Source organism: Pygocentrus nattereri, chromosome 9 (assembly GCF_015220715.1).
Source record: "Pygocentrus nattereri isolate fPygNat1 chromosome 9, fPygNat1.pri, whole genome shotgun sequence".
Lineage (NCBI taxonomy): Eukaryota > Metazoa > Chordata > Actinopteri > Characiformes > Serrasalmidae > Pygocentrus > Pygocentrus nattereri.
In genome coordinates this window covers 21229618-21256004 of record NC_051219.1, presented here as the reverse complement: position 1 = coordinate 21256004, position 26387 = coordinate 21229618, and the positions used below count along the sequence as shown (strand labels likewise).

The 26387-nt window shown below is 39.5% G+C and overlaps 1 protein-coding gene across 1 annotated transcript; it reads left to right on the top strand.

Annotated features, from left to right (window-relative positions):
* Positions 1 to 1201: 1201 nt before the first annotated feature.
* On the top strand, positions 1202 to 15471 carry spo11 (SPO11 initiator of meiotic double stranded breaks). Its single transcript, XM_017723546.1, has 13 exons — positions 1202 to 1391; positions 1501 to 1614; positions 2291 to 2379; positions 4200 to 4266; positions 4568 to 4676; positions 6741 to 6827; positions 8369 to 8405; positions 10153 to 10262; positions 10418 to 10517; positions 13764 to 13801; positions 14071 to 14147; positions 14883 to 14994; positions 15320 to 15471. Exons 1-13 carry the CDS (start codon positions 1288 to 1290, stop codon positions 15437 to 15439), a joined length of 1164 nt encoding a protein of 387 aa, XP_017579035.1. The 5' UTR covers positions 1202 to 1287; the 3' UTR covers positions 15440 to 15471.
* Positions 15472 to 26387: the final 10916 nt, after the last annotated feature.

The following is a 26387-nucleotide window of genomic DNA, read 5'->3' as shown; positions in this document are numbered from 1 at the left end:
AATCTCACCACCTATCCAAAACTGACTGAATTGATTCTTAACTTGAATGGAAAATAAAACAACAAGAACAATGGAACAGAAAATACCAATGTATTGGAAGTAATCTCAAAAAATGTAAATCTAAAGTATATACTGACAACTTGAAGGAAAAAATCTAGCCTTTATACCTTCTTTCTTCTGCTGGCTTCATTTGTCTGGGCAGGAAAGATTTGTGTGACTGAGAGTGTGAGGTTTTCTGGAAGGCGGGGAGATGAAAGCCTATCCTGCTGCTGCTGCCCTGTGGTGTTGTCAGGCAGGCTGGAATTTTTGTGGCTTCAGAGTGATTTACCTGCAGGGGTTCAGGGAAACTACACATTATATATGAAGTATATAAGTATACAATGCTCTTCAAAATCAAAATGGTCTTTGTTGCTTATCAGCTTCATCTTAAACTGAAAATATGAGATAAACCTAGCAAACACTTCAGTAAATAGTACAGTAAAACAAAAAGAAATCCTCATCACTTAACTTCTTAATTTATTAATCCACTTTTTCATCCAACTCTTCTCTAATGAAATAAGACAAAAGTTGTGCAATTATTATTATTATTATTATTTATATTATTGTCTACCACGACCCTGACGGAGAAGCGGCTTAGAAAATGGATGGATATTATTGTCTATTATTTTATTATTATTATTATTATTATTATTATTATTATTATTATTATGTTTTCCTACATTTTTTTGTCGAAACTGCCAATAACTGCCAATTTTATTTATCCAGCTATCCTTCAATTGGTGATGTTAAGGACATGGCAAAAACTCGAAGAGCCCATTTAGGTGTAACAAATTTAAGAAAAGCTTTTCAAAACATTTGGATATTTCAAGACATACAACATTAAGGTGAACGGAGAGCAAATTAAAATTAACTACGCAAATGACCTTATCTTCAGAGCTAACTAACATTAGCTAGTCTGCTAGCCTTAATATTAAGGCTAAATGACTTTCTGCAGCGATAAAATGGCAACAAATAAACACGGTCATTGATAAAAACAGTCAAGCCACTAGAGAGGGATGACCGACTGTTAAAATTAGCCGACAGCAACCCATAAAGCTTGGTTTGCTTGCTAACAGGTAGCGTTAGCTAGGCCAAAGTTGCATTCGGGAAATTTGCGTATCGATATGACGCTAGCTAGCTATTAGCGGTTAGAATAGTCGGCGTTGGACCCACTGAAAGTTGAAAACGGGTGGTTTTCCATTTATATTGGTTAAGACTTATTGTTACTCTGTGACTCATCTGACAGACATGACTGAACAGTTCTGCGAGGTAGGTAAATTACGAGCTGAGCTGTTGCAAAATCTCGGAGCAGTTGGGGAAACCGTAACCAGCTACACTGAGGATATCGCTAGGTAATGACAGTAAATTATTTTTTGTCTCACTGGCATTGGAGTTTGACTTGTTGTTAGTTATAATTGTGCCTTCATTTTTGTGACCAATGCCTTTATTTGACATGACCAGGCTAGACGTTTTAACGCTAATAGAGAAGGTTATGCAGAAGATAATCCACAGTTTAGCCAAGAAAGAAGCACCGGTGTTGGAACTGAACACTCGTTCTTCTTGGTCTAACACGAGGTATGATTTATTGTCTGTAAAACAGTTATAGGGCAACGTAAAGAGACTGGAACAGCTTATAAATGAAATCTATTAATCGGCTATAGTGTATGGCGTATTGTATAGACTAAAGAGTACAAGGAGCCTGTTCTTCGTCCTTTCAACTAAAATAACTTTTCGACTGTATGTACATGTCATTTCGTGAGCAAATTATCCCTCCTCTATGCTCAGAGGCATACGCCCGTACACATGCACATACACATCTGGCCTTTTGAAGAGGTGTTTAATGTGCAAACAAAGAAAAGGAAGTGTTTAAGTTATCAAAAAAAAAGGTTATTAAGGCCTGAAGCATGTTTCAGTTGGCGGGCTGAGATCCTGATTGCCAGAAAAGTGATGGTCTGCTTTCACATATTTAAGTAATGGATGTCTGTTTGGGTTATTTATTGACTGTAATGAAGCATGCAGTTACGTTAATGGCTGACATGGCAGGCATGATGTAAGTAGGGCATAAATCTGGTCAGTATCAATGAATACCATAATGTCTTGTAAGGTAATGGCTTTTGATGATGTACATTGTGTATGGCGTCATGACTGTGAATGTATGCTGGTCATATCAAGTAATAGGTAAGATAGTAGAGACATTTTTGCACCAGTGTCAATCAGTTTCTGTCTAGTCTACATTTTGTTTAATTCTCAGGTTTGACAAGTCTGTTGGGCTGCTGATGAGTTCAGATACCACTGTTACAACTATTCGAAGTGACTGCCCTTCATCTGTACACAAGTTTGGTGAGAGCAATATGTATGAAAATATTTAATGTCTTGTTTTTTAAGATTTGTTTGTAGTTGAGAAAATTTACTTTAATTCAAGGAATGTATTATACCACTTTTTTATAATAGACTTTGTCATGAAACAGATTTACTGTGGAATGGGCCCATATTCTAAGTGTGGAAATGGCACAGAAAAAAATGGCACCCTAGTAGCCTTTCTGTAGGAGTAGCCACAGAAAGGCTACTAGGGTGGGATTCTACTCTCATATCAGGTAGCACTGCAATGGTCGTAGGCAGGCTATGTCAGTAGGAGGAGTGCTCCACAGAGAAGTAAAACTAATAAACATGTTTAAGATAAAATATTCTAAATAGGTTTCATAGGAAATGTGTTTGGTATGTTCAACGTACATTATATTGTCACTGTTTGAACAAAACCATATATAAGCTTTTAACATATGTACATAAGCTTTTTGCATTATTGAAAATGCCAGCTGCCCTCTACATTGCACTAAATATCATGATGAATAAACTAATAAAAAATGGCCCAAAATACTTATAAACTTAAGCAATTTTTTCTGGTTTCTGAAAAGTACTACTTTCGTGGATACACACGATTTTGTTCATTCATTATAAATGCATATTGTAATCATATTACAAACTGATTTAGGCAAATGTAAGTTGTAACAAGTTAAATAAAAATGTACTACTACAGTAGCTTACTAACTTGTTTAAGTACCCACTAGAGCATCCAAAGAGCAGAACATTACAGTAGTTTGGTGATAAAGTTTACGTAATAAAGACATGGACTGGTTCGCACTGATGAGAAAACAGAATTAATGATGTGATATTTTTTTAAAACTACGAATGCTGTAACTGAGAAACCATAGTAATTAAATTAATGAAAAAGGCTACTTACGTGAAAGTAGACGTGTAACGCTACACAAATTTCAGGATACTATATGTATTGTTATTTTTGCACCACAATCCGATGCATTTTTTTGGATGCAGAAGTAAAAAAGAAATCCTAACATTCATTTTGCTTTTAAAGTACAGTTGCCAAATTAATCTTTAATGCCTGGAGAAAGCACAATTGTCAGAGTACAATAATGACCAGAAAAGCAACAAGCTCTTCTGTATAAAACACCTGTAGATAAGATAAACAGTGTATGTATGCACAGTGTAACGTAAGGGCAGTTGTAAAGGCTAAAAACAATTGAGAATATCGATCTGTGATACATGCTGGAAGATGTGTTACCGTTTTACAGTAACGAGCTTAAGAACAAGCTTAACCATAGTTAGGATGTAACTAAAAGTGATAATAGTACAATGTAAGCTGCAGAAACATTTCTTACTTATTTGTTAGTTTGTTTCTGAAGTCATTGGGTGGTGTTTCAGTGTGCAGCATAACAGTGCTGCAAAACACAGCCAAAGCAAATAACATAATTTATTAAAGACAGACCATTTTTATTTGCTGAGAAAGTGACTGAGTTAAGAAACCTCTAAACAAGCAGAGCTGGGCAAAGTGACAGTATTTATCATTATCACAGTCAATTGCAGATTTAGAGCAGCAAAGTCTGTGAAACACTGAATAAAAATAACTAGCAATCATAGTTTTGATAGTCTTTTTATTTTAATCCGACACTATAGGTTTCTTTTGTTGTCTTTTTCAACTTATCAGATGTAGGAAAACAATATTGTGACATTTCATGAAAATTTAAGCAATAAACATCATGATATTTCCCACCACAAGATATAAAAATGCAGAGCAGGTAAATATGCTGCTTTAGGAAGTGTTTGCTGTCTTCAACTGTTAAACTTAGGTATTTTTCTGCTTACAGCACTGTTTTTAAAGGTCCTGGAAATGATTTACAAACTAGTCCAAACTGATTCATATGCAACCAAAAGGTATGTATTTAAAATGTGAATTCAGAATAATAACATGATGTAGATAATTTGTTCTTGTTAACTGGCAGTGTGCAGTTATGATTGTTGATCTTTGAGTTGTAAGGTTTTTTCAGCTATCAGCTGTTGCAAAATATTTCAGGCTACTCAGAAACATTTAGATGTGGTTATTTTCTTTACTAAATCAAACAAACAGGCCCATAAATCATAAATTATAAGAGGAGGTGGAAGCTTTGATTTTTTTTATGGAGTTATTTGTCAAATTCATATGTGCACTGGAATATTATTGCCTTCTTTCCAACAGGGATATGTACTATAATGACCCTCAGCTGTTTGTGACACAGAGGAATCTGGATTTAATTGTGGATGATATTTCATGCATGCTCAGAGTTCCTCGGAGGAGCTTACATGTGGTACATGTGCTAGTATAATTTAATTAATTAAACACACACCCAGACATTATAAATACTTTGTTTGGATTTGGAAAATATGGATAAAATGTCATAAAATCCAAATGGTTGTTTAGTTTGTTCATTACGCAATCCAAGTTTACACTTACAATAAAAATATATTTCAGGGATACAGATACAACTTTTTCTTCAAACAATCTATAACAACTGAGCCTGAACAGTACTTTGCCAATTGTTTGTGCACCAGAAAAATGTTGAAACGTTCAACAATTAGAAATATATGACATAACAATCCATTCCAAAGAGTTGGGACGCTGTGCAGAATGTAAATTAAAATAGAATGCAATGATCTGCAAATCATGTCAAGGAAAATACTATAAAGACACCATATAAAATGTTGAAACTGGGAAATCTTATTGTTTTTTTGAAAAATATATACCCATTTTGAATTTGGTGCCAACAACACATTCCAAAAAAGTTGGGACGGGGCTATATTTACCACTGTGTTTCTTCTTTTAACTCTTCTTTTAACACGCTGTAAGTGTTTGGGAACTGAGAAATTCACTTTGAAAGTGAAATTTTTCTCTTTCTTGTTTGCTATAAGATTTCAGTTGTTCAACAATTCAGGGTTTCCTTTGTCATATTTTTTATTTCGTAATGCACAAAATGTTTTCAGTGGGTGCGGTCTGGACCGCAGACAGGCCAGTTTAGCGTCTGGACTATTTTAATATAGAAACTTGCTGTTATAATACATGCAGAATGTGGTTTGGCATTGTCTTGCTGAAATAAGCAAATACTTCGCTGTAAAAGACATAATCTAGATGCAGCATATGTTACCAAAATATGTATATATCGTTCGGCATTAATGGTGCCTTCACCGATGAGCTCGTCATCCATGCCTTATGCACTAATGCTCCACTGTACCATCATGAATACTGGCTTTTGAACTGTGCATTAATAACAAGCTGAGTGGTCTTTAGCCAGGAGGACACAGTGTCCATGATTTCCAAAAGAATTTGAAATGTTGATTTGTCGGACCACAGGATGCTTTTTCAATTCACCTTAGTCCATTTTAAATGAGCTATGGCCCAGAAAAGGTGGTGGTGTTTCTGGATCCTGTTTATGTACAGTTTGTTCTTCGCGTTTTAGAGTTTAACTTGCATTTGTGGATGCAGAGACAAACTGTTTTAATGCTATTATGTAGATGATAAACAACAAAAATTCTTCACCATTTTATGTTGAGAAATGTTCTTGAATTGTTGCAGTATTTGCTCATGCAGTCATTCACAGAGTGGTGAACTCCTCATCTTTACTTCTGAAAGACTCAGCCTCTCTGGGATGCTTTTTTATACCCAGTCATGTTACTGACCTGTTGCTAGTTAACTACCAGGTGTTTTTTTTTTTTTTTTTTTTTTTTAAAAGCATTGCACAACTTTACCAGCATTTTGTTCCCTATTGCAACTTTTTTGGAATATGTTGTTGGCATCAAATTCATCCATCCATCCTGTAAGCCTATCTCCCTAGCCTATGCCAGCGGTCAAAATGGGCTAAATTTTTCAAAAAACAACAAAATTGTCTTTGTACTGTTTTCAACGAAATATAGGGTTTAAATGATTTGCACATCATTGCATTTTGTTTTTATTTAAACGTAATATAGTATATAATATATTTGATGTTGACAGCACACTTTTGTATTCATGGTGGTGTGTAGGAGTGTTTCTCAGTTCCAGGGACTATATTTGTTTTCTATTATAACACACCTGATTCAGATCATGTTTTGTATTTCCGTTTTATTAGGCGTAACTGGAACACAGATCAAAGTGCCTAAGTCTCCAGGATGGACTGAGAACCACTGATGTATATTTTAATCTTCCTTGTAATAAGCTATTCTTTTAATCTAGAATTCCTTTGGAAACACCTGCATATTCAGACAACAGTTTATCACATTCAAAGAACACTTCTCATGATTAAACCGCAAGGAATGCTAATAATCTTGTAATTTTTTTGCAGTTAGTCATTTTTGAATGTGGAGGAGTTTGATATTTGTGAGTGTGTATCCTTTTGCAGCTTGCCACTTCTAAAGGATTTATCTCTGGTGACCTGTGTTACTTGGAGGCGGATGGCACAAGAGTGGAGTGTTCTTCCAGTTCTACAGTAAGTCAGAACCATCATCAAATTATACACAGAGTACTTGTATACAGTTAGTCTTGAAGTGTCAAACATGATCTTGTAATGAGGATTCATGTCCAGGGACAGCTACAAACAACAAACATATCGGTGGTGGACAGTAACTATGTAAATGTAATTTGTTACTGTACTTAAGTACTTTTTTGTGTATCTGTACTTTACTGAAGTATTTCCATTTTAGGTGACTTTTTACTTTCACTCCGCTACATTTCAAAGTCAAATATGTTACTTTTTACTCCACTACATTATGTGAAGTCTATTGTTCCATTTGACTTATGTGTGTATAAAAGCATAACATCAAAAAATGAAAGAACATAGCCAAAACAAAAGAAACGTGAAGCAAGCACACCAATCAGGGTACAGCACACACTTTGTTTTGAGCTTGTTTTGACCTGTTGGATATACCTACATAACTGATGGAAGAAACTCTTGACTCTAACCTAAATTTGTGTAAATAGGCCACAATATAGAAATATGTAGACATATGCAGTTGTGACTGACGTGTCTTTTTTTCAGAATTTATACAAACACTTTAATTTTGTAGTAAATTTTTTTTCTAGTTTGTTTATGAACAGAGACCTGCAGATGCAATATAGTAAAGGAAAACTCTTTTTATGAACCTGAGTTTAAAGCAAGTTTTTATTAAACTTGTAACTAAGTTGCAAATAAATATTAAACTGAAACTTTGCTTGTTTGCAAAAAGATATTTCAGGGCCACTCAGATCTACCAAATGGAAATTGTTTGCCTTCAGTGTTTTGTGCTTATGATGGTTTTAATAGACATGAGTGACAGACTAATTAATGACATTCTATTAAAAGACTGGCATATAACAAGGGTGACACTAGAGTATTTTCACCTAAAATGTGTTAATGAAGCAGGAGTCTTGTTACAAAAATGGTAATAGGACATTAAAATCACAATTAGTCTTTTAGTACTTGATACTTAAGTACATTTGAAGGCAAATACTTTTGTACTTTTACTCAATTGGAAGTCTAAAGGGAGGACTTCTACTTTTACTGGAGTAATATTTCACCTTGGATATCTCTACTTTAACTCAAGGACACAATTTGTGTACTTCATCCACCACTGAAACATACACTAACAAGGGTACACTCTAAAACCTACCAATCCATGCTCTGTTAATTTTTAGATTACGATTGGTAACACAAACTAGCTAATGAAGTACTATCATTAGCCAACAGAATTGTTTTTCTCCTTTGTTCCCAGCCATATTCAGCCCAACATCTTTTATGTTGTGGCCCATATGTTCTCATTCTTATGAGAATAACATGCAGTCAGCCAAAACATCATCCTTTCTTTTTTTCATCTCTCATCACAGTCTATTTATGTCTGTTTATGTCATAGTCTTCAGGTTCAGTCCACAGATAAGTTGCTTATAATATTAGTTTTTACTGATTTTATGTTGAGTATGTGAAACCAGTTGACTTTGTTTTGTATTTAAAACCAGCCTGAATTTCTAAGGATTGAATAATACTTTTGTCCATAGACAGTCCCTGTGTCCTCTAATGTCAGTGGGATTACAAGTATCCTTTTCATTTCACTTAAAGAGTTATAAACATTGTTTTACATTGATGTGGATGTTTGTGTGCATGTGTTTGATTAGGGGTGCCCATTATATTGTATTATTTGTCCATAAATGGAAAACGACTTATTACTGATCTAATTTGGAATTACAGCTCATAATTACAACAGACAAGTTAGCTATTTAGTTTTGTCTTGCAGATGGATGTGTAGTCAGTGGCGAGCATTTTCTTTCTGTTCAGCTCACTCAAATTTAACGCGTAGTGGGTAACACCACACAAGGGAGACGGGAGTTCAATCGCCTATGTAGACCACAGCTATAATACTATTCCCATAGTCTTTGGGCATGTCTTCTAAGATTACAGTTTCCTATCATCTGGATAAGATTGTCTGCTAAAGGTAAAAAGTGTGCATAAATAATGTCAAATTTGACAGTAATTGTCATATGTGAGATACACTATATTGCCAAAAGTATTTACTCACCCATCTACATCACTGAAGTCAGGTCTTCCAATTATTTCCATGGCCACAGGTGGAAAAAATCAAGCATCTAGGCATGCAGACTGCTTCTACAAACATTTGTGAAAGAATGGGTCACTCTCAGGAGCTCAGTGAATTCCAGCGTGTTACAGTGATAGGATGCCACCTGTGCAACAAGTCCAGTTGTGAAATTTTTTCGCTACTAAATATTCCAAAATCAGCTGTCAGTGGTATTATAACAAAGTGGAAGTGATGGGGAATGACAGCAACTCAGGCACAAAGTGGTAGGCCACGTGAAACGACAGAGCGGATCAGCAGATGCTGAGGCGCATAGTGCGCAGAGGTTGCGTAGAGAGCTTCATGCAATGGGTTTCCATGGCCAAGCAGCTGCATCTAAGCCTTACATCACCAAGCTCAATGCAAAGCGTTGAATGCAGTGGTGTAAAGCGCCATCACTGGACTCTAGAGCAGTGGAGACGTGTTCTCTGGAGTGACAAATCACGCTTCTCCGTCTGGCAGTCTGATGGACGATTCTGGGTTTGGCGGCTGCTAGGAGAACGGTACTTGTTTGACTGCATTGTGCCAAGTGTAAAGTTTGGTGGAGGGGGGGATTATGGTGTGGGGTTGTTTTTCAGGATTTGAGCTCAGGCCCTTAGTTCTAGTGAAAGTAACTCTTAATGCTTTAGCATATCAAGAGATTTTGGACAATTTCATGCTCCCAACTTTGTAGGAACAGTTTGGGGATGGATCCTTCCTGTTCCAACATGACTGCGCACCAGTGCACAAAGCAAGGTCCATAAAGACATGGATGAGCCAGTTTGGTGTGGAACAACTTGACTGGCCTGCACAGAGTCCTGAGCTGAACCCGGTAGAACACCTTTGGGATGAATTAGAGTGGAGATTGCGAGCCAGGCCTTCTCGTCCAACATCAGACCTCACATATGCGCTTCAAAAATTCCCATAAACACACTCCTAAACCTTATGGAAAGCCTTCCGACATCATATTAAACCCTATGGATTAAGAATGGGATGTCACTCAAGTTCATATGCGTGTGACGGCAGATGAGCGAATACTTTTGGCACTATTGTATAGCTATGTTAATAAATTAATAATTTATTCATCCAACAAATGTTCCACTTTACATTCTTACACTTCATATATGCATTATGATGTGATCATCATAAAAAAAAATTACTAATTGTTGGCCCAGACATTACACGTTGGTACCTCCTTCATATTTGTAGGTGTTTTTATCCTTAAGCATTAAGATATTGTGTCATCTGCAAAATTTGTTCTAGTTGTTGAAAAAGATGCAACTTTTCAGAGGCTCTTGGATGATGAGTTTTGCACTCGGTTGCATCCATGTATCATCATAACTGTAAGTATGTCTGGTGCATTAATTGCTGGATTTTGGATAAAGTGTGCATATTTGTGTGTGTGTTTGTGGTGAGAGAGAGAGAGAGAGAGAGATTTTAGTGATTTTAGTAGAGAAGGAGGGATGTCGAAGACAGACTGTTGACCTGTTTTTGTTAGGGTAAAGGTGTACCAGACGTCAACAGCAGACTAATGGTGAGGAAACTGTGGGAGACCCTGCATATTCCAGTCTTTGCCTTGGTGGATGCAGACCCACATGGTATGTTTAAACATATTTGTTTATACAACTATTGCATAATACTTCAGTCAAAAATGATAAAAGACATAGACACCCTGAAACTGTGAAAGCATTTGAACTGGAGGAACTGACCTCAGGCTAAGTGAAAAACTTTGGGATGAATTGTAACATTGATTGTAAGCCAGGACTTCTCATCAAACATCAGAACCTGACCTCACAAATGCTCTTCTGACTGATTAGGTACAAATTCCCACAAACACACTATGAAGCTTTGTAGGAAAGCCTTTCTAGAAGATTGTAAACTGTTAAAGCTGCAAAGGGGTGTGTGTGTGGGTGGCATATAGTAACATAGTGTAGATTTAAATAAGGGGTTGCTCATATTGGATGTCCTGATGGCACAACCTTACAAAGTTTTGCCATTTTTTCGTTGAGAGCACCCAAGGTTGAATCTTGGTGGAGCAGAGACTGAAAAAACAATAAATTGTTTGGTAATTGTTGGTAAAATTTTCATCATCATATATCACTGGTGTGTCTCTGGAGAGCAAACTATAACACTACAAAAATGTCATAAAAATGCCATGCCTGAAATGTAAAATATCCATCCATCCATCATCTTCCGCTTCTCCGGAGTTCGGGTTGCGGCGGCAGCACCCTAAGTAATGAGGCCCAGACCTCCCTTTCCCCAGCCACTTCAACTAGCTCCCTGAGGGGGATTCCGAGGCGCTCCCAGGCCAGCTGAGCGATATAGTCACGCCAGCGTGTCCTGGGTCTTCCCCGGGGTCTCCTCCCGGGTGGACTTGCCTGTGACACCTCCCAAGGGAGGCGTCCAGGAGGCATCCTAACAAGATGCCCGAACCACCTCAACTGGCTCCTCTCGAAGTGGAGAAGCAGCGGCTCTACTTTGAGTCCCTCCCGGATGACCGAACTTCTCACCCTATCTCTAAGGGAGAGTCCAGACACTCTGCGGAGGAAACTCATTTCGGCCGCTTGTATTCGCGATCTCGTTCTTTCGGTCATTACCCAAAGCTCATGACCGTAGGTGAGGGTGGGAATGTAGATCGACCAGTAAATCGAGAGCCTTGCCTTATGGCTCAGCTCTTTCTTTACCATAACAGAACGGTAAAAAGCGGTCTGACTCACTGCTGACCCAGCACCAATCCGCCTGTCAATCTCCCGCTCCCTTGTACCATCACTCATGAACAAGACCCCGAGATACTTAAACTCCTCCACTTGAGGCAAGAGCTCATCCCTGACCCAGAGAGGGCTCTCCACCCTTTCCCGCGTGAGAACCATGGCCTCGGATTTGGAGGTACTGATCCTCATCCCGGCCGATTCACACTCGGCTGCAAACCGATCCAGTGAAAGCTGAAGTTCACAGGAGAGTGTGGAGAGTGAGGAGAGTGATTCCCCTGTAGTTGGAACACACCCTCCGGTCCCCCTTTTTAAAAAGAGGCACCACCACCCCAGTCTGCCAATCCAGTGGCACCACCCCCGATGTCCACGCAATGTTGAAAAGGCGTGTCAGCCAAGACAGCCCCACAACATCCAGAGCCTTGAGGAACTCGGGACGGATCTCTGGAGCCCTGCCGCCAAGGAGCTTTTAACTACCTTAGCGACTCTGCCTCCTCACTAGAGAACGTGTTGGTGGTCCTCAAAGTATTCCTTCCACCACCCAATGACGTCTTCAGTCGAAGTCAGCAGCACACCATCTCTACTATATACAGTGCTAGTGGCACACTGCTTTCCCCTTCTGAAGCGCCTGACGGTTTGCCAGAATCTTTTCGGAGCTGACTTAGTCACTTTCCAAGGCCTCACCGAACTCTTCCCACACCCGGGTTTTTGCCTTGGCAACGACTGAAGCCGCAGATCGCTTGGCCTGTCGATACCTGCCAGCTGCTTCTGGTGTCCCACAGGCCAACCATGCCCGGTAGGACTCCTTCTTCAGCTTGACGGCATCTCTCACCTGGGGTGTCCACCACCGGGTTCGAGGATTACCGCCCCGACAGGCACCAACTACCTTGCGACCACAGCTACAGTCAGCCGCTTCAACAATGGAGGAGCGGAACATGGCCCATTCTGAGTCAATGTCCCCCTCCCCCGATATCTGGTCAAAGTTCTGACGGAGGTGTGAGTAAGATCAATCTGACAGGTTCTTCTGCCAGACGTTCCCAGCAAACCCTCACTATACGTTTGGGTTTGCCTGGTCTGACCGACATCTTCCCCATCATCCAACTCACCACCAGGTGGTGATCAGTTGACAGCTCAGCTCCTCTCTTTACCCGAGTGTCCAATATACATGGCCGCAAGTCCGATAACACGACTACAAAGTCAATCATTGAACTGCGCCTAGGGGTCCTGGTGCCAAGTGCACTTATGGACATCCTTGTGTTCAAACATGGTGTTCGTTATGGACAAACATGGTTTGCGCATACTGTCGTTGCCCATGTGAGTGTTGAAGTCCCCCAGTAGGACAATTGAGTCTCCAGGAGGAGCACTTTCAAGCACCCCTCCCAAGGACTCTAGGAAGGCTGGGCACTCTGAACTGCTGTTCGGTGCATAAGCACAGACAACAGTCAGGACCTGTTCCCCAACCCGAAGGCTTAGGGAAGCTACCCTCTCGTCCACCGGGGAAAACCCCAACATACAGGCGCCGAGTCGAGGGGCTATGAGAGAGCCCACACCTGCCCGCCCGCCTCTCACCATGGGCAACTCCAGAAAAGAATAAGTCCAGCCCCTCTCAAGGAGATTGGACCCAGAGCCCAAGCTGTGTGTTGAGGTGAGCCCGACTATATCTAGCCGGTATCTCTCAACCTCGCGCACCAACTCAGGCTCCTTCCCCGCCAGTGAGGTAACGTTCCAAGTTCCAAAAGCCAGTTTCAGCAACCGAGGATCAGAACGCCAAGGCCCACGCCTTCGGACACCGCCCGATCCACAAGGCACCGAACCCCTACTACTGCCCTACTACTACTTTAATGTAAAATAATTTTTCTTTATATTTGGTCATTGTTAAGGCTAAGGCATTTTTACTCTCTATATCAGATAGAAATCGCTCTACACAAATGGAGCACTGAAAAATCGGAATACTTCTCCTGTTTATTTGATTTTTATAAATTACCTATTGCTTTTCAAAATTTCTTTTCCCTGCAAAGCATGGTATTTAAATGAAAAGTAAGTCAATAAATGAAACTGAATTCATAACCCCTGTAGTAGAGTACGATGGTGGTGATTGCAGAATCAGTCTCTCTTTTCCCTTTTTTTTCCTCTCAGGCATTGAGATCATGTGCATCTATAAGTATGGATCAGTGGTAAGTTCGGGACTCTGCAATTTGGGAATTTCATGATCTATCATGTTTTAACTGGCAAGGGATTATGCTGCATTTATTTTGATATAATCAATAAACCTGAATTTTAACATGAAAATATCAAGCTGATTGTTTTTAGTACCCAGCCTTACACTTGCAAATTATAAACTGTGCACAGAAAACTTCCTTGTTTGGCTTTTCTACAGCTCAGTTTGTGCGTAGTGATCCTCCAGTATTTGTGTAGCCTAAAAGTTGCTGCTTTATGTTCCCAGTCAATGGCCTTTGAGGCCCCTAGTCTGACCATCCCCTGTATCCTATGGATGGGCCTGTTGCCTTCAGACATTGAAAGGTTTGGAAAAGCCACTTCATTTCTTCACTCTGTGGCTAGAAAAGAAGGCTATCTTCACAGGATTGCTGCTTGTTGGGTTTTGTTTGGGTTTTTGTTGCTGTTGTTTTTTCCTTCCCTCTCTAAACACAGCTCTCATTGTGGGTTTGATCATTATATGGTGAGAATGAAATCATGACCTCTTTAAAGTAATTTAGAAACCTGAATAAACAGACGTAAGTGTGGTTATAACCTAAAATACATACAAATAAGATGTCTCGAGTCTGGAAAACGTTCTTGCAAGAAAAAAAATTGTCGTTGAGACAAAGTTATTTGTAGAATGTAGGAATGTTCATTATTAAATGCAATTTTGGACGATTCCCAAATTCTTTTTTTTGCTATCTAATCCTGTTGAGTTTATGCACGACATAAGCTTAAACTGCTTGGTGTACAAGGTTTATTTACATCTAGCACATGATTTTAATCAGTTCATCAACCATTTTAGTACAGATTATGATAAACCATATCAGGTATCGACAGAATTGCTTAGATATTTTTCATTTTTAAAAAGTTTTTAAAAGTTCAGACATCGGTATTGGTTAAAGTATTGGTTGAAGTATAGCCTACATAAAAATTCCATATCATCAGCATTGATTGATGCAGTCCTGAACTTAATCAGTTTGTTTCATGAACACCGTCAAACCCTAGCCTCTCTGTTCCTCCTCGTATATTGACACACAGTGTGTTTGTGTGATCCAGACTTGAGGTGCCACAGGATGCTCTGATTCCATTAACAAAGAACGATGAGAGCAAGCTGATAGGTCTGAGAAAAAGACCTTACATCTCTTGCCAGCCTACGTGGGAGAGAGAGGTAAATACAGGGAGAGACTCTGATCCAGTATTACATCCAAACAAATTTTAAATTAAAAATCTTTTACTCGTCAAGATTTAGTGGCTTTTATATTTAAAAGATTAAGTGTGTGATGCTTAATTGATCCCTTTTCCAGTTGCCATAAATGCCTCCTTAAACAACATTTATTGAAATGCTGAATATCTGATGCAGCCTATTAAAATGTTGTGCTTAGTTTCTCTGTGGATCTTGAAAGACACAATAACTAGGGAGGTATTTAGTCTGTAGGTCCTTTATATTGATGTGTATGGCCATTTGTCTGTGTGCGTGTGTCTGTATCTGTAAGATGGATATCATGCTGAAATGTAAGCAGAAAGCTGAGATCCAGTGCCTTGCATCTATAGCTCCTCATTTCCTTACCCGTGTCTACCTACCAAATAAGCTGCATTATGGGGGCTGGATATGAACCCACAGTGCTCTCTGCTGGACACTTTCCTGTGTTGTAGTAGACCGTATCACAATAATCATCTTTCTCTGTTAATTTATATGTTGGTAGCTCTTTTGCCTGTTTTGCCTTTTGCTCTGTTTAATTATTTATTTATTTGTTGTTTATTCATTAACTTGTAAATAATTAATGTGATGTTTGTGCATACTGTGTGTGAATTTGGTATTGCTGCACTATAATGTGACTCATTTCAGTCATTTTAGAGACTGGACAGAAACCAACAGGACATATATTTCCCATTGCATACATGTGTAATTCATCACATTCACTGTGAAATCCACCAAATTCACTGATGAACCCACATAATAAAAATAAAGTGCAAGATTAAAGGAATCTCCTTATTAATAATGTGAGAAACTGTCTGGAGAAACATAATTTTCTACAAACCATTTTTTCCAAATTGAGTAATTTGAGAAATTGCTTGCTGTAATGGGGAGCAAGGAGGAAAATGCACATGCTGAGATAAGCAAGATTTATTATGGGCAAATCCAAAATCAGGGTCGAGACAGTCCATGGTCATAGAGCAAACACAGATCGTACAAGAGTTGGACATGACGAGAAACACAAACAAATCCTAATCACCAAACAAAGATTCAAACAACAGTTCTGCCAACATGCATCAAACAAAGACCAGCGAAAACAAAGGGCAAACACAGGGCTTAAATACTACACCGGGAAGACGAGGGACAGGTGAAAACAATCAGGGGCGGAGTCACAAAACAAGGGGCATGAACCAAAACACACATGGAAGACCAAAACAAAAAGCACATGGAGTGGGAGGAGCCAATCGTGACACTTGCATTGAACGTTTGCATTTAGCTTTATGAAAAATAAGTAATTCAACTCCTAAGGTAGATATTTTTAAAGAGTTTAAAAAGAGTATCAATGCCTGCAGGCACTATGCCACACCATAGTGTTGTAGTCAAGACCAAGATGTGGACACATCAAGACATTGATGTCCAAATCACCAGAATTGGCACCTAAATACAACTGAATATAAAACATCTGTTATTATTACTAAATTCAACATTACGATCAGTCTGATTAAGCCATCATGAACAGATCAATTAGATTCTCACCTCCCGCATGTTTTAAACATGTAGAGATAGGGTCTCAAATTCAGATTACCTGGGGGCCATTACCCATGTGGTCTTCTCAAAGAGGAGGCAGTTTTTGGCGGCATGCTTTTGCTTTTCGCTGGGATTTTCGGGGGTCCAGACACCATAGGTGCTGGAACCCTATTTTATTGTTAGGAATTTTTAGGGATCCAAGCACCTTTAGGTGGATTGAACCCTATTGTTTTGCTCAGCCCTTTCATCTTCTTCTTTTTCTGCCCTAAAACTAATTTTGGAGAAAACACCATAAACCATCCAGGGACCAATCTTGGAGGGTCTGCCTGAAAACTTCTTCACTACGCAAGTAAAATGACCCCATTTGGCCTGTGGCACTACAGACCAAGTTTTCATGCTTTGGACGGTTTTGCCAGAATCTTAATATTTTTTTTTTGTCTTATTCCTTGCATTATGGCAGAGAAGTTTGAGTTAATCTCTGCCCAAAAATGTTGAGATAATTGAGCTGAAGTATATTTCAACTTTTTTTTTTATTAGTCTGTGGCTAGTTAAACTGTCCAAACTGTTTGAAAAACCACAGACTTCAAAATATTTGCAATGTTTCTTCACTTTAGGTGAAGACTACTAAAACAGTATTTGTTAATAATATGGCTGCCCATAAAATTTCTCTTTTGGGCAGAGCTTTATTCAAAAAAATTACTACAGAGCAGGTTTGCTTAGCCCACCATGTTTGACACAATTTATTTAGAGGGGGCACTATAATATCCAAAATCTTTCTCAGCAACAGCTTTTTTGATTGACCTGAAACTTTGCATGCTGCATAATTGGGCTACTTAATAAAAGACATATTAAGGATAAGTCATCATTGGATAAATATGGGATATAAGGATTTATCAGTCATTTGGGGCTTAACATTGGCCAATTATCACAAAAATATAATGATGTTACAATAAAGGCACCCTCTAATAATGTACCAACAACAAAAAAAAATTGCAAAGACTTTTAAGTATTTAAAAGTCTTTTATATTTCTTTTCTGCAATTGTAAGAGGTTTTTTGAAAGTTTTAAAAATGAGCTACTTGGTGAACTTTAAGCAAATTGTCTCAAATAATCTGTGGAGGGGCAGGATAATAATAAAACATCTTGACTTTAATGCACAGAATGGTCTCAAAATGTCATTCAGTCTGTTCAGATGGCTTTTTCTGACATAAGGGGCTATAAATCTGTTTTCATCTGATTGTGAAAAAAAACTTGGAAAAGGGTACATAACCACTATCTGAGGAAGTATGATTTTCATTTAAATTGGTTTTCATAGCCCCCTGCAATACTTAATCTAGTGCAAATGAATTGCAATGTCATTATTTCTTTCTATGAGTTAAAGAAATACTGTTAAACTGCATATCTACTTAAAACCTCACTCAATTATTTGACAGATATGGCTACCAATGGCCAATAAGCATTCTTGGAAGATTTTTGGAAGGCTAAGCATTGGCCAATCATCACCAGAGTTGAGTGATTTGTCAACATAGGCATTCTCTAATAGCTTGTCCAATTTAACTCTGTACAGTCATGAACAGCCAGACTCTTTTTATACAGAGCAATGCTGTCATAATACATGCAGAATGTGGTTTGTCATTGTCTTGCTGAAATAAGGAAGGTCTTCCCTGAAAAAGACGTCATCTGGATGGCAGCATGTATTTCCAAAATATGTATATCATTCAGCATTAATGGTGTCTTCACATATGTGCATGTCGCCCATGCCATATGCACTAATGGTCCACTGTACCATCATTAATACTGGCTTTTGAACTATGCACTGATTACAAGCTGAGTGGTCTTTAGACCAGAGGACACAGTGTCCATGATTTCCAAAAAGAATTTGAAATGTTGATTCAGTGGACCACAGGACACTTTTCCAATTCACCTCAGTCCAATTTAATTGAGCTCAGGCGCAGAGAAGGTTGCAGCATTCCAGGATCTTTTTTATATATGGTTTCTTCTGTGCATTTTAGAATGTTAACAAGCATTAACAAGGATACAGTGATGAACTGTTTTCATAGTCAGTGGTTTTCAGAAGTGTTTCTGAGCCCATGCAGTGATTTCCACTAAATCATGTCTGTTTTTAATGCAGTGCTGCCTGAGGGCCCAAAGATCACAGCCAGCAAATACTGTTTTTTGGCATTCTCCAGATAATTCTCCAGATTCTCTGTATCTGTTAATGATATTATGTACCACAGATGATGAAAACCAAAAGATCTTTGCTAAATTATATTGAGAAAAGTTATCCTTGCATTGTTGCATTATTTGATTGTGCAGTCTTTCACAGAGTGGTCCTCCCCATCTTTACTTTTGAAAGCCTCAGCTTCTCTGGGATGCTCTTTTTAAACCCACTCATGTTACTGACCTTTTGCCAATTAACCAATAGGTGTTGTTTTAGCATTAAACAACTTTAACAGCCCTTTGTTGCTCCTGTCCCAATTTTTTGGAACATGTTGTTGGCATCAAAATGGGCATATATTTTTCCAAAAAACAATAAAAATTTCTCAGTTTCAACATTTGATATGTTTGCCTTTGTACTATTTTCAGTTAAATTAAATATAATGATTTGCACATCACTGTATTTTGTTTTTCTTCAAAGTTTTTTTCACAATCCACCTTGAAGTTTTATTATATGTTCTGAAACTTGGTCTTAAAATCTTGCATTTTAAGCCTGGCTTATTCTGACACAAGGGGCTATAAATCCACCACTGATGCTCTAATTGTGACCAAATTCATAAATATTCTTAAATACACAGCTGAAGAAGCCTTTACAATTTGGCTTGAATCGGTCGAAATTGGCTCTTACAATGCTCAACGTGCTGCCAACAATCTAAAATAATTTCTTTCTAAGATTAAAACAAAAATATGATAGTTTCACCTCAATATGATTATATAATTTATAAAATATATTTATGTTCCTAAATTATGCAGGACACCAGGCAAACTGATTTTAATCCATGATCACTAAATTATAAAATATTGCATTATTTTATCCAGACACTAATTACCTTAAAATTGATCTGAAAACAATCTGTGGATTCTGAAGAGAAATAATTATTGCTAATAATTAAGGATAATGAGCACACTGTGGCTGCAAGATTTTAATACAGTGTTGTGACCTGGCTTATTCTGACTACAAATTTATCAGTCTTCTTCTTCTTTTTCTTTCGGCTGCTCCCTTTACGGGTCGCCACAGCGGATCATCTGCCTCCATCTTGCCCTATCCACTGCCTCCTCTACTTTTACACCAACCATCTCCATGTCCACCTTCACTACATCCATAAACCTTCTCTGAGTTTCTACCCGGCAGCTCCATCTCTAACATTCTTTGCCCAATATATCCACTATTCCTCCTCAACACATGTCCAAACCATCAACCTGGCCTCTCTGGCTTTATCTCCAAACTGCTCCACCTTCACTGTCCCTCTGATTTGCTCATTTCTAATCTTGTCCATCCTTGTCACTCCCAACGAAAATCTCAGCATCTTCATCTCCGCCACCTCCAGCTCAGCCTCCTGTCTTTTAGGCAGAGACACAGTCTCCAAACCATACATCATTGCAGGATGCACTACTGTCTTGTAAACCTTCCCTTTCACTCTTGCTGCTATCCTTCTGTCACACATCAGCCCTGACAGCCGTCTCCACCCACTCCATCCTGCCTGCACCCTCTTCTTCACCTCTTTTCTACACTGTCCATTGTTTGGATGGTTGACCCAAGATATTTGAAGTCATCCACCTTTACGACCTCTACTCCTTGCATCTTCACCTTTCCACCTGCCTCCCTCTCATTCACACACATGTATTCCATCTTGTCCATCTACTCTCCTCTCCAGTGCAAACCTCCACCTCTCCAGATTCTCTTCCACCTGCTCTCTACTCTCACCACAGATTACAATGTCATCTGCAAACATCATGGTCCATGGAGCCTCCTGCCTGACCTCATCTGTCAACCTTTCCATCACCATTGCAAACAAGAAGGGGCTCAAAGCTGATCCCTGATTTAACCTTACCTTCACCTTGAAACCATTTGTCACTCCAACTGCACACATCACCACTGTCTCACTATCCTCATACATGTCCTGCACCACCCTAACATACTTTTCAGCTACACCTGACTTCCTCATACTGTACCACAGTTCCTCTCTTGGCACCCTGTCATATGCCTTCTCTAGATCCACAAAGACACAATGTAGCTCCTTCTGACCTTCTCTGTACTTCTCTACCAACACTCTCAACGCAAAAATTGCATCTGTGGTACTCTTTCTGGGCATGAAACCAAACTGCTGCTCACTGATCTGAACCTCTCACCTTAGCCTTGCTTCAACAACTCTTTCCCATACCTTCATGGTGTGGCTCATCAACTTTATACCTCTGTAGTTACTGCAGCTCTGCACATCGCCCTTGTTCTTAAAAATGGGGACCAGTACACTACTTCTCCACTCATCAGGGATCCTCTCACTCTCCAGGATTTTGTTAAACAACCTGGTTAAAAAGTCCACTGCCTTCTCTCCTAAACATCTTCATACCTCATTTTTCATCCTTTTTAAAGCTGCCCTCACTTCCACCTTACCAATTCTCTGCACTTCCTGATCCACTATCTCTCCCCCCGTTGCCCTCCTCTCTCTCTCGTTTTCCTCATTCATTAGTTCTTCAAAGTACTCCTTCCATCTACTCAACACTCTTTGTTCACTCACTAGTACATTTCCCTCTCTATCCTTTATCAGCCTAACCTGCTGTACATCCTCTTCGGCTCTATCGCTCTGTTTAGCCAAACGATACAAGTCATTTACTCCTTCTTTACTGTCCAGCCTCTCATACAGCTCATCATAGGCCTGAGCCTTTGCCACCATTCTTTTCGCTATGCGACTAGCCTCACAGTACTCCTGCCTACTTCCTTCATCTCTCTGGTTATCCCACTTTTTCTTAGCTGCCTGCTTCTTCTGAATACTCTCCTGGACTTCCTCATTCCACCACTAACTTTCCTTGTCCTCTGACCAGACGAAACACCCAACACATTTTTGCCAGTTTCTCTCACGACCTTAGCTGTAGTTTCCCAGTCCTCAGGTAGCTCCTCACTGCCCTCAAGGGCCTGTTGCAATTTTTCCCTGAACTGCCTGCAACCTTCCTCCTCCTTCAGCTTCCACCATCTAATCTTTGGCTCTGTCTTCACTCTCTTCCTCTTCTTTGTTTCTAATCTCATTCTACAGACAACCACCCTATACTGCCTTGCTACACTTTCCCCTGGTACCACTTTACAATCTCCAATCTCCTTTAGGTGGCATTTCCTGCTAAGGATATAATCCACCTGTGCACCTCCCTCCACTCTTGTATGTCACCCTGTGTTCTTCCATCTTCTGAAAATACGTGTTCATCACAGCCATTTCCATTCTCTTTGCAAAATCTACAACCATCTGACCTTCCGCATTTCTGTCTTTCACACCATACATACCCAGCACCTCTTCATCCCCTCTGTTTCCTACACCAACATGTACATTGAAGTCTGCACCAATCACTAATCTCTCCTCTCCAGGGACACCATCTACCACTTCATCCATCTTACTCCAAAATTCCTCTTTCTCCTCTAACTGACAACCAACCTGTGGTGCATATGAACTGATCACATTCAAAATTACACCATCAACCTCCAACTTCAGGCTCATGATCCTGTCTGACACTCTCTTGTGACTACAGATATATCAGTGATTTTTTTTATTATAAATTTGAAACATATATAGAATGATGAACTGAAAATGTATTCTAAAGAAAGCATCCATCTTTGAAGACTAAGGTTGTGGCCTCAATTTGGAAAATGAATTGCTGGCCCACGTGGGGTGCTGCCAGTAACACTGTCTGGCCTGGTGGCTCCATCTCCTCTTCTTGACTCTCATATAAGGGCAAGCATCTACACTCGCCAACCATAAAAGCCAAGCACACTTCATCTCAATCTCTATCATTATTTCTGAGAACCACTCAATCATTAGGGAATCTTGCCCACTAATAAGGCCTATTTCAACTTGTTCCATGATGTCATCTACATTTGACTGTATTAAAAGATGACAACAGGATGTTTCAAAATAAAGGTTTGGAACCAGGGTTGGGAGAAGGGATATTCCATGAAGGGATATTCCATGAATTTTACAGATTTTACAGATTACAGAAAAAATCAACACACTGTAATTAACAGAACTGGAGAAATACTTTATAATTAATATAAATGTTAGTATATAAATATAAATTTAGTATAAATGTATATAAATGTACACTATATTGCCAAAAGTATTCACACACTGATCCAAATCATTAAATTCAGGTGTTCCAGTCACTTCCATGGCCACAGGTGTATCCAACCAAGCAGCTAGGCATGCAGACTGCTTCTACAAACATTTGTGAAAGAATGGGTCGCTGTCAGGAGCTAAGTGAATTCCAGCATGGTATCGCGATAGGATGCCACCTGTGCAACAAATCCAGTTGTGAAATTTCCTCACTACTAAATATTCCACAGTCAACTGTCAAAAGTGGAAGAGATTGAGAACGAGAGCAACTCAGCCATGAAGTGGTAGGCCATGTAAAATGACAATAGTGCACAGAGGTCGCCAAATTCCTGCAGAGTCAATCGCTACAAACCTCCAAATGTGGCCTTCAGGGAATAACAGCAACTCAGGCATGAAGTGATAGGCCACATAAAGTGACAGAGTGGGGTCAGCGGATGCTCAGGTGCACAGTGCACAGAGGTAGCCAACTTTCTGCGGAGTCAATTGCTACACACCTCCAAACTTCATGCAGCCTTTCAGATTAGCTCAAGAACAGTGAGAGTGCTTCATGGAATAGGTTTCCATGGCCAAGCAGCTGCATCCAAGCCTTACATCACCAAGAGCAACGCAAAGCGTCAAATTCAGTGGTGTAATGCGCTGCCACTGGGCTCTAGAGCAGTGGAGACATGATGCTGGAGTGACAAATCATGCTTCTCCGTCTGGCAATTCGATGGCCGAGTCTGGGTTTGGTGGTTGCCAGGAGAAACTTCCAATAGTAAAAATTGGTGGAGGGGGATTATAGTGTGGGGTTGTTTTTCAGGAGTTGAGCTTGGCCCCTTAGTTCAAGTGAAAGGAACTCAATGTTTCAGCAGACCAAGAGATTTTGGACAATTTCATGCTCCTAACTTTGTGGAAACAGTTTGGGGACGGCAAATTTGGTGTGGAACAACTTGAGTGGCCTGCACAGAAGCCTGACCTCAACCTGATAGTACACCTTTGGGATGAATTAGAGCAAAGACTGCAAGCCAGACCTTCTCGTCCAACATCAGTGTCTGACCTCACAAATGCGCTTCTGGAAGAATGGTCAACATTTCCCATAAACACACTCCTAAACCTTGTGGAAAGCCTTCCCAGAAATGTTGAAGCTGTTATAGCTGCAACGGGTGGGACAACATATTAAACCCTATAGATTGAGAATGGGATGTCATTCAAGTTCATATATGTGTGAAGGCAGATTGACTTTTGGCAATATAGTGCACATTCTCATGCTTTGTAAATGCAGTAATTGTGATTGTGACATTGTGATGATTGTGATGTTTCCCAGAGATAATTCAGAAGCATGCAGGACCAGCAAGAGGAAGCATATTTTCACTTATATTCATCCATCCATCCATCCATCCATCCATTTTCTAAGCCGCTTCTCCGTCAGGGTCGCAGGGGGATGCTGGAGCCTATCCCAGCAGTCTTCGGGCGAAAGGCAGGATACACCCTGGACAGGTCGCCAGTCCATCGCAGGGCACACTTATATTCACTTAAAAAAAATTCTAAAATGAAAAGAAGATATGATTGGAAATTATAAGGCTGGAGCTAGAAATTAAGAAATTGTGTAAACTGGTGTAATTTTAATATGCTTATTTTATATAACATTTACAGGGATGGGGGAGTAGTTAAGTAGTGCACTAGCTGTAGCTCTTACACATTTTATGTGTAGCTAGCAATATGCAAAATGAAACAGAGCACGGTTGTTCACTGGGCTGGTGGCGACTGTGCAGTAAAGACTGAGAAGTTCGGGCAGACGTGCATGAGCTCGCCATGCGCGCTGATCACCCCTAACTAGTAAGATTAACTCAGGGGTCGCAACCAAAGAAGAGCCAGTTTGCCCTTTCAACAAAAATGAAACCACTTTGGGAGGCACATTTTATGTCCGTTTTACCACCTTGGCTGTATATATTATATCTCAGTATGTGCTAATGCTCTAATATAGGCTAGAAATATAAACACAAACTTAACAGACTCATTTTGCTCTGCTTTAACCTTTAGCTCAGCTGTAGATGCTTTTCTCGCATCTCAGGAAACTTTTCAGCGAGTTTCTTGTAAAATGTCTCTCAATGTTCAACTGTTTAACAAGGCTAAATTTGCTTCTCATCCTTCAGCTTCTCGTTCGAATTCTCCCATTCCACCTAAAAGGGTGCTTAATGCGCCAGATTGTACTGCTGCACCATTTAAGGTGGAACGGGAAAATTCGAAAGAGAAGCCGATTCAAGTTTTGCAAATTGCTGCAGCTTAAACATATGAGGAAACAAGCCGAGCACTTATAAATGTAAATGTAAAAGTCCATTAATCTCCAAATTATCGAAGTTGGTCTCAAATCTCTGTCTTTGGTGTTTCATTATCAGCATTGCTGTGTGTTCAACAGTCTGCACTGAACTGAACACTGACTGAACGTCAGTCTTCAGAATTAAAGGTTGGTGAATTACCAGCTCTGCGTTAAATCCAGCGTTTAAGATCATTTATTGTGAGAACTGTGGTAGAACCATGTTATAATGATTTTACAGCAAAGGAGAAATATGTTATTTTACTTAAAAATCTAGTTTTGCTGTGGAGCTGCAGCAGCTCTGCAGCAGTGGAGCGAGTTTTCAGGCCTGATTCTCACTCCAGAGCAGGTACTATTTGGGTGGCGGATTATTCTCAGCACTGCAGTAACACTGACCTGGTGGTAGTGTGTTAGTGTGTGTTGTGCTGGTATGAATGGATCAGACACAACAGTGCTGCTAGAGTTTTTAAAGACTGTCCACTCACTGTCCACTCAATTAGACACACCTGCATTGTTGCTTCACCCTGTAGATGTAAAGTCAGAGACGATAGCTCATATTTTGCTGTACAGTGTGAACTAATCATGCTCTAGTCCTTCATCAGTAGTCACAGGACACTGTTGGCTGGATATTTTTGGTTGTGGGATTATTCTCAGTCCACCAGTGACACTGTGGTGTTTAAAAACTCCAGAAATACTGCTGTGTCTGATCCACTTGTACCAGCACAACACACTACCACCACATCAGTGTTACCGCAGTGCTAAGAATGATCCACCACCCAAATAGTACCTGCTTTCCATGGGGGTCCTGAAGAACAGGGTAAAATTGGGCTAACAAAGTATCAGAGAAACAGCTGAACTACAATCTGTAACTGTAGAACTACAAAGTGCACCTATGTAGTAAGTGGAGCTGATAAAATGGACAATGAGTGTAGAAACAATATGTCATAATGTCATAATGTTATGCCTGATCGGTGTATCTTGCTGAAATGTTTAAATTGGAGCATTTTTATTTCAACAGTTGACAACACTTTGCACAAAATTCTCTGGTTTGTATTCAGTTATCTTTGTTGTTTTTTGTTAGTAAAAGCCTGGAATGATTGACTTTGCGTTTAGTCTTCATTTTTGTAGGATATCACACCTTTGGTTGTGTAAATTTGATTGTTTATTACACTTAAACTCACTTTTCCATGATCTTTTTGTATATTTGCAGCTTTGTGTTTCTGGCACATGATTAAA